The 9424-nt window shown below is 53.2% G+C and overlaps 1 protein-coding gene across 2 annotated transcripts in view; it reads left to right on the top strand.

Annotated features, from left to right (window-relative positions):
• Positions 1-1811: 1811 nt before the first annotated feature.
• The window catches only part of BSN (bassoon presynaptic cytomatrix protein), an 88754-nt gene continuing 81141 nt past the window's right edge, over positions 1812-9424 (top strand). For both annotated transcript variants that reach the window (XM_058845025.1, XM_058845024.1), the window contains exon 1: positions 1812-2035. In XM_058845025.1, coding sequence (XP_058701008.1) covers positions 1875-2035 — 161 coding nt within the window. In that variant the 5' untranslated portion in view covers positions 1812-1874. The remainder of the gene's footprint in view (positions 2036-9424) is intronic.

Raw genomic sequence — 9424 nt, 5'->3', positions numbered from 1 at the left:
GAGAAGAGTTTTTGGGGCTGTTTTTACATCATGGCAAATTTAATCTGAGGGTTGAGCACCATGTCTGGGCACCACCTGCACCAGCGCTGTTGCTGGCAGCTACTCCAACCTCTGCTGCGTTCAAGGTGGATGTTTTGAGTCTCCTGTGTTTGGGGGACACATCACCTCAAGAAAAAATCCAAACAAACCAAACTTTTTTTGTCTTTCCTTGCCACCTGCTAAGTCCTGGCCTCTTCATTCACTCCTACACTCTTACTTTCCATAGACTTGTTGCTGCTGGGCTGTTTCTGATGTGTTTTTGTTCTGGTTTACTGCACATCTGTTGCCCCTGGCCAGAACTGAAGTTGTTTTGTTCTCTTACTCAGTGCTTTCATGTCTTCCAAAGCTCTTTTAATTCCATATTACACCTTTCACACCCCACACCTGCTCCTCGGAGGTCACAGCAGTAACCTCCAGCGCCAGCATCCCTTTCCCTGGGCTGGGGGATACAGAAGGGGCGGGGAAGGGGCTGAGCTCCCTTGTTCCTGGGGCTCATTGGAGCCGGTTGCTATTTCCGTGCGCTCCGAGGTGAGGCTGGACCCAGTTTCACATTTATTTTAGGATTTAGCGCGTGTGTGTTGACTCACAGCCCATAAAAAGCAGCCGCTTTTTAAAAGCTACCGGCAGGGCTGGGGCTCCCGGGCGCAATTTTTTGTCCCCGCTGGGGTCCCCCCGAGGCGGGGTCCGAGCCGCAGGGTGGCAGCAGGGGACCGGCGGTGGCAGCGCGTCCCTCCGCCCACCGGCCCCGTTAATTAGCGCCCCTAATTAACGGCGGGGCGGGGCTGGGTGCTCCCACAGGCACTGCTGCTCTCTGACGCCACGGGCAGCTCTGAGCTCACACAGCCACAGCGTGACCATTGCTCGGGGCTGGCTGGGACTGGCGCTTGGGGACACCGTGAGCCCGTTGGCTCGGCACTGTGGTGGCACAGAAGAGCAGTGGCGGTCACTGCTGGGCTCGGGGTGACTGTGGGAAGGACAGGGTGGGTATCGGCTGGGGCTCCATCGCCTCATCAGCAAGCCTGTGACCTCACAGTGAGGCGTGTGCTCATGGCCTGGCTGACAGCGACTGCCTTGACCTCATGAGGTGGCAGGGTGCTCACTGGACAGTAGCCAGTGACTCTGCGGGGCTGCTGTGACCTGCAGGGAGCAGCACCATCACTGAGTGTGATATCACAAGGCAGTGCATGACCTCACAATGGCGCAAGATCCTCCTTGGCAGGCAGGGTGTGATGTTCTTAAACATCATGGGGGGGTGGGTGCTTATCGGCTTACATGGTGTGATGTCCTGTGGCAGACTCTGACGTCATGGAGGAGGCAGATGTTCACTGGTTGTCATGCTGTGACTTCAAGGAGCAGCACATGACTTCATGGGTGAGGGGACACCCCATTGGCCAGCGGATGTGTGACATCCTACAGCAGCCCGTGACCTCATGGATGAGCGGGCGCTCATTGGCTGCTGTGTGTAACCTCATGCGGAACTGCGCGCCCATTGGTCTCTGGACCGTGACGTCACGGTAGACGGGCCGCTCATTGACGGCCAGCGCGGGAGCTCGCGTGGCGCCGCCTGGCGGGCGCGAGCGCTGGCGCTGCTCGGCGCCGATTGGCCGGCGGGCGGGGCGGGGCGGGGCCGAGGGGCACGTGCCGGCGGGGCCCCGGGGGGCGGGCGGCGATTGGTCGGGCGAACGCGCGCGTGCCCGCGGCGCGAGCGGGCGCGGGGGCGGCGCATGCGCGCGGCGGCGCGGGCGGGCGGCGATGGCGGCGCGGGGCTGATGGCGGCGGCGGGGGCGGCGCTGCGCTGAGGGAGCGGCCCCGGTCCCGGTCCCGCCCGGCCCGACATGGGCAACGAGGCCAGCCTGGAGGGCGGCGGCGACGACGGGCAGCTGCCGCCCGCCGCCGCCGCCGCCGGAGGGGCCCCGCCGCCGCCCGCCGCCGCCGCCGCCAAGCCGCCTTCAGCACCGGGCGGCGGCGGACAGCTCCCGCCCGCCGCCGGGCCCAGGTCAGAGCGCGGGGCGGGGACCGGCGGGGGGCGCGGGGTCGGGCGCGGGCTCCGGGCTTGCGGGGGGCTGTGAGGGCGCGGGGCACGGCCGCGGGGGGCTGCGGGCACAGGTCCGTAGGGCTGGAGGGTGCGGGTGTGTGTGGGGGCACGGGTGTGTGGGGACACGCGGGCGGGACGTGCCGCGGTGTCGGGTGCGGGGCTGAGCCGTGCCGGGGTGCGGCGGAGAGGTGATGGGTGCTGGTGTGGTGGGTGCAGGGGTGTCTGGGGGGTGCAGGTCTGTGGGGCATCTGCAGGAGAACAGGTGAGACAGGAGTAAGCACGGAGTGCGAGCCGAGGGGAGAGCCGGTGCGGCTGTGGGGTGTGGGCAGCAGGGAGAAGGCGGGTGAGGGACGTGCTCAGTGGGGCTCAGGGAGGTGGTGGAGGCACCCGAGGCAGGTCACTGCTGCAGGTGCAGCCCAGAGGAGCTGGGGGGACACCTGTGGTTGCTGGGGAGGGCTAAGGTGCGGTTTGGGGCTGGGTGTGGAAGAGGGATGGAGTGCCCGGGGAGGAGTATCGTGTTTGGGGGGCAGGAGAAAGCGGGGTGCTGCCCGGTGGGCAGAGATCCAGGAGTAAGGGGAGAGGCATAAGGAGAAAGGAGGGTGGTTCAGGGTTGATGAGTCTGTTTGGGATGGGGGGATGGTGCCTGGCAGTGCACAGCTGAGGCATGTGAGCACCCCAAATGTGACCACTCCCAAACGTGGTGACCCCAAGAGGAGCCGGCACCAAACGGGAAAGGTCGTTATGTAACAGGAGGGACATGCAGCCCTGCCAGGAGTCATCGGTGCAAAACCTCGGAGGGAACTGCACCGAGCCCTTCTCCTTCTGCCAGGCAGTGCCAGCTGGGAGGGAGATACTTCGGAAGAGAGCGTGGGATAAGAGATATTCCTTTCAAAAAGAAACAAAACAATCCTAAAACATCATCCTATCTGAAAAAATAAAGGCAAGGAGCAGAAAGTTGCACGAAGGGATGCTGGGGACTCAGTGGGTGGTTTGCCCTCAGTGTGTGGCCGAGGCAGTGCCATTCTGGGCTCTTCGCCTCGCCTGGGCAGTGACGAGCGCTGCTGGTCTTGCCAGGCGTGTTGCTTCAAACAGGGAAAATCCAGGTGGGAGTATGAGCAGGAGGCTGCAGTCTTGCCTGGCAGTGGGCTCTGTCTTGCTGGGCTGCAGTCGCTGCTCACAGGCGGCACCGTAACATCCAGTGGGATTCAGGGATGCTACAGGGCAGCAAAGCTGTGGGCAGGCTTCAGTCTGTAAGATCCCTGTGAGCTTTCACACAGGGAGTGTGAAAAAAATACCTCTGACTGAAATCGTGCTCATTTTTCTTTACGTTTTTCTCAGTTTTCATTGCTAGAGAGTAACAACCCCTCTGCTTTGGATTCTGCCAGTGAAAAGTTGTTTGTAGCTGCTTGAAGAATTTAAAATTAAATACCTGCGGGGCTCTTTAGGCCACTGCAATGAGAGGAGCTGAGGGAGCCATGCAGGTCTGCTGTCTCTGTCCAATTTTGGCACTGCTCCCCCATTACTGTCCAGTGTCTGTGTTTGCTGTTGTGCAGCACTGGAGGCTCCATGGGCTTTTAGGGTCCTGCAGCACACGGGGTTGGTGGGTGGAGGAGCACAGTCTGTAGCACTGGCCATCCACTCCTCTCCTGCCAGAGACACCAGGTTGTTTTTTCCGGCCATGCTCCAGCCCTCACGCACTGAACTGAAGCTCCTGCGCCTCCTGGGAAGCTGCTGCTGGGGAGCTGCCCTCCCTCTCAATTAATTAATGCAATTAAAGAGGTGGGCCAAGTGGGGCTGTGCCGTGGAGCAGCAGTGGGATGGGGACGATGCTGAGCTATGCCAATGTTTAAAACCTAAGCGTGGGAGGGGTGTGGGGGGCTGAGATGACACTGAGGGATTTTAATTCAAGGTAGCAAAGTGGCAAGGAAGGGAAATCAGGCATCGAGAAGAAAGTCGCTTTTGTGAGGTGCAGGAGTGGGCACATAAGACAGACCATATGTTGTGAAAGGTTCAGCAGAGCACAAGATATGCTGGCCAAGCAGTGAGTGTGCAGTGCAAAAGGTGCTGCTCTAGAAATCTCAGGTGACCAGAGAAAATGAATTTCTCTCAATATCAGAGCAATTTTCTTTTTTTCCTCTGAATTAAGTAACATAAATCCACGTGTAAGCCAGTGAAAATGACAGAAAACACTTTTCTGTATAATTTTTCACAGTTTGCTTTGTGTTACACAGAGAAATAGCCTGAATACCTTATAGGGGGTACCCTGGATTTTGAGGTCTTGTGTTTAAATTCTTAATAACAGTTCCTAAGGAAATGTGCATCCACTGTGAAGATACTTCAGAGAGTAGAAACCACAAATAGGAGCAGCATCTTCTCACTAGGTTGCAACATGTACCACTATTTATAAACTTTGATTTTCTGCTTGCATGCTTTGGCAAGGCACAGGGGAGCCAGAGTTTGGAGGGAAGTTGGGAGCAGTGCTCAGCTGTGGGGTTGTTTGGCTCTGCCAGCAGGATGCAGCTCTGGAAAAGGCCAACATGGTGCAGGGTTGCATCAGACAAGTTCTTTTCAGTGTAAACCTCACCCTTGTGCAAGGAGCTGCTGGAATCTCACATGAGGGGGCTGTGCCTGGATCTGGTACTCCAGCAAGGAGAGATTGAATCTGAGGAGGGAGGGAAGGTCTGCTCAGACAAACAGAGCCTCTAGCCTGAAAGGAGGTGAAAAGCTGGAGCATTATTAACCTCTAGAATCAAAGGAACCCAGACTGGTTGCTGATGCATTTGGACAGAAAGCTTTCCAGTGCCTGGCAAGCTCTGGTCTGTTCCTCCAGAGAGACCCCCTAAGCAGAAGGGACAAGCTCATGTCATGGGATGGATGGATGGATGGATGGATGGATGGATGGATGGATGGATGGATGAAAAAGTCCTGGATGGCAGAGCAGGGATGATCCCAAGTTCAGAACTGTAGCTTGGGGCACAGTGCTTTAAATGGCTGGTTTTCCTGGTAACCTGCAGAGACACTTCATTGCTGCTTCTGACTGTATGTGCCTGATTTATGCTGGATTCATTCAGGTTTTCGGTCTCTGCTGCTCAGCTGTGGAGCTTGTAAAAGGCTCTTTTTGACACCTGGATGCATGAGCTCATGCTGAAGGATGGGAGAGGGGAAGAGGGGCAGTCTCCTGGGAAGCATTGAGGACCAGCCACAAATTCAGGGGCTGTCTGTGGGAGCAGCAGTGCTTTCAGTACTGCTGTTTCTCTGGATCTGGGTGATGCACATTGCAAGCAGCCAGGCAGGCTGCGAGGCTGGGAGAGAGCTTGCTCCCATGGCACACTGGCAGAGGTGCCAGGACATTTGTTTTCCACACTGTGGGTCATACCCCAGTATTTCTTAAGCCTCAAGGTAGGCTTGCTGTGAGCTGAAGGTCCTGAAGCGACCAAGAGGGAATGTTTCCAGTACTGCATGGTAGCACCTTTGGCACAGGCTATGAGCTCCCCCAGAGTCTTCTCTTGGCTTGGAACAATGGCAAGGCAAGTGCTGATCATGTTTACCCTGCTGTACATTTAGCATTGCTCTGTTTGGCAGATGGTGGAGCTTGAAGTAAAAAAATCTGGTGATAGGGAATGGTATAGGAGAAGCAGAACTGAAAGAAAGAGCCTTTTAAAACAGAGAAACTTTGGACAAACCATTCCAGTGTGGATGATCCCTTTTACCCTCCCAGTAGCTCATTTGAGTGTTCTTGTTTGTTTGCCGTAAAGTACCATCACAATGAGAAATGAGAAGCTTATACAAAAAGATAATTTTTTCAAAAAAAAGCAACTTTGCCTATTTCTTTTTAAATGGGCACTTCTCCCAAGCTTGCAAAATGAGCAGTTGATGCCCATTTTCATATGACTGTTCTAGAAATAAAACCTGACTGTGTGATGGGACGTCAGGCTGTGGAGAGGGCTTGTGCTCACCTGGAGAACCCAAAGAGCCAGCTCCATCCTCATTTCCATGCTCTGTTCTCCCCAAAGGCTCTGAGCCTGGCATCACCATAAGAGGCATTGCTGGGGATTTCCTCAAATATTAAAATAGTTTTTCCCTGGCTGAGCCATGGACTAGCACTCTGGGAAAGCCTGCCATACTTCTGCACTTATTGAGCATTAGTTTATTTGCTGCAAGACATTTGGAGGGTCAGGAGGGAGCTGAGGCTGGGTTTAAGTGAGGAAGGGAAGAACAGATACGCAATGTTTTGAGATCATTAAACTCGTGTAAGCAAAACAAAAAGTAAAAGGAGTAGAAAATAGTGTACATGATGGATCAAGTCAAAATATTTGTGGTGTTAAATACCCCATTGGGCTTCAATTCATCGTCCCCCCTGTGATGGGCAGGTGGTGGTGACACAGTGCTTTGCGTACTTGTGATTGCTCTGACAGCAGCCATTAGGCCACTGAATCCAGACGGCACAATTCTGGGTGCTTAAGTAACTCCAAAACCTCTTCTGGGAATGTGCTCATCAATATTCACAGTGTTTGGCATCAATTATTAATGCCTTTATTTCCAAAACAAATACACAGATTTGCAATCCGCCTCACAGGTCGGGGTTTCTCACTGCTGGAATTAGCCTGGATGGTTTGCTGTGGGCATGGATCTTTACCCCTCGCTTTTGCTGGGTGAAGGGCTCCTGAGGATGTCCCTGCAGTGTCCACTTCTGCTCAGAAAGGATGTAGAAGAATTTGCAAGGATTGATGTCCTTTGCTGTGTTGGCTTATGCTGGTTGAAAAGGTGGAGAAATCCTCGGCTTCTTCTGGTACAATTTGAAGCTGCGGCAGGGCTGCTTCCTTTTTACTGGAAAGCTGAGTGCTGAAGGTCAGCCTTCTAGTGGAAGGTGTTCCTGCCCATGGGGATTGGAACTAGGTGATCTTTAGGGTCTTTTCCAACCCAGACCTTCTGCTGATCCTTCTGCTGATGCTCAGGAATGGAGCCGCAGCTCAAGTGACCACATCCACTGGAGCTTGTGTCCCTCCACATTGTTGCTCATGTTGAGCTGGCTTCCTCTGCCTCTCCACTTCTGCTTCTCCAGCATGCTGGAATAAAGCTGTTTCTTTTCTCTGCTGTGTGACTGGAGCACATATTTGATGTTTCCCATCATGTTTCCAATTCAGTGCAAACAGATAGTCAGTGCTGTGGCATATTCCTGCAGTTTATATGAGTTTGGGGAATACTTGATGTGCATCTGGACTGGCAGAACACCACAGCCTGCCTGCCACACAGCCTCTCTGCACAGCCGTGTTCACCGCTTCCCCGGCTGGGGCTGGCACCGTGGCTGGCCCAGGGTGTTTTTCCAGCAATCCTTTTCCAATATTGGGTTCATTTCCTAGCACATGAGGTGCCCCTTGGGAAGAATGGGGCAGGCAGTCAGGGTGCTAAGAGTACTTCCCAAGAGCAAGTAGCTCAGTAGGGTGAAACGGTTTCATGGCAAAGGCGTTCTGTCTTTTCACTAAATGTGACAATAAGATTATCATGTCAGCTTTGCTGTTGAGCGCCGCTGCTCTGGGTTGTTCCTTGGGTTTTATTTTGGCCAGTGAGCGACAGCAAGTGCTGATGGTCATCCCAGTCCCACACATTGTAAACTGTTATTCTTCTTGAATTTGATCGTCACCGTTGAGCCATCACTGTGTTTTCAAATGTCTGTTTGAATGACAGATTTGTTATTTTGGTATCAGTCTATGAGCACGACTATTCCTACGAATGAGTTTTTTTGTATTTTTTCGTGCCTGGAGGTGCTAAGCTCTGGCGTGACCCCAAGGTGCTGCTGTGCAGCCTGTCAGTCATCGCTGAGCACGTCGTACTGCTTTTCATGTCACTGATGCTGGGAAGTTTTTATGAATGTGGTGAGCTGGCTCCTCGCTGAGAGCACCCAGCACCTCCAACGTGCTGTTTAGGAGCCTGCAAGAGCAATCAGCACCGCTGGACCCTACTGGTGCTTTATGGCATGGCTGGAAGGGATGTTCATGAGGTGCTCTGCTTGTGTTTATTACCAAAGATGACTTAACTACACTGATGGTGGTGTCTCACTCACCCTTGGCCTCTGCAGCTTTCCTAGTTTGTGTTTGATATTGAAGAGAGACCCCCAGCCCCATTAACAGACTGGGGATGGTGAGTTGGGTGGGCAGGAGACAGCAGCTCCCTACCCACGTTGAGCTCCTCTGAGACAAGTCAAGAAAAGCATCTCTGAATATAATTTTTATTTTATTTTCTCTCCTTGTTTGTTTAAGTGCCATGGTTTGGCTGGAGATGGAGAGGGAATATGCCCTCCAGCCTAGCTGCTAGCACTGGGTTGTAAAGATGGTTATGATGGCTAGCAAAGGCACATCTCTGCAGTTCAGAGGTCCATGCTAGCCAAATGGTAATGAAATGTATGTCAATAGTGAGCATAAATAAGTGTAGAAGCAGTTTACCAGATGGCATAATGGGATATATAATCACAGAAGGTTTAAATAAAACCCTCGCCTCTGAATACACAAAGTCCCCCTCAGTCCAAAACTATAGTTTCTGTGATGAGCAGCAGATTAGCTGTTTTTACTGGCTTCATTCCCCCCTGAAGATGTGATTAAATAGTTTGGTGCAATTTCTTTTTTCAAAAATGATTAGTTGTGTTTCTAGGTCATTGTCTATAGAAGAAAAATGTTCGTATATTTAATGCAGTACAGTGCGTTAGGCATCTTCCATGAGGAGCTACAACACAAACCCCTCTCCTGCCCAGTCTGTTCCCAGATCCTGTCCTTAGCACAGGAGGAGCCTTTACATCTTCTGCACCTTCTCCCTAGAGCAACAAGATGAACATCTCCATGTGGAGACTGTTAGTGCTCCCTGAGATGGGCACAGTAGTCCAAAAACCAAGTGACTGCAGTGGGGTGTGCAAGGTACTGCTGGGGAAAGGTGGAAGCACAGGGCTGGGGGAAACCTCTGGGCCTGATAGACACCATTAGACACCCCATCACACCCCCACTAACAAGGTAATGACTGAGATCTTTAATGAGACACTCTTCTCTTACGGAGACAGCCAATGGAGAGAGCTGGGGTTGTTTGGTCTGGAGAAGAAAAGGCTCCAGAGGGACCTTAGAGCCACCTGGTCCTCTTCTCTGGTCATGTGTAGGTCCTCATGAGAAGAGCATTTCCTGTCCTCTTGGAGGGTTTCCCATTTTTTGATACCTATAACTAAACTTAGAGCAAGCAGATGCTGCATAGAAAACTCATCCATGCTGCTTGAGAAATGTTACAGAATTTTGAGGGTTTTTGGGCATGTGTGACTGTTCTTCACTCAGTTCCAGGACTTGACAGGGACCACAGGGTCTCAGACATGACAAA

This window comes from Poecile atricapillus, chromosome 9 (assembly GCF_030490865.1).
Source record: "Poecile atricapillus isolate bPoeAtr1 chromosome 9, bPoeAtr1.hap1, whole genome shotgun sequence".
Taxonomy (NCBI): domain Eukaryota; kingdom Metazoa; phylum Chordata; class Aves; order Passeriformes; family Paridae; genus Poecile; species Poecile atricapillus.
Note: the sequence above shows the minus strand (reverse complement) of the source record. Positions and strands in the feature narration are given on the sequence as shown.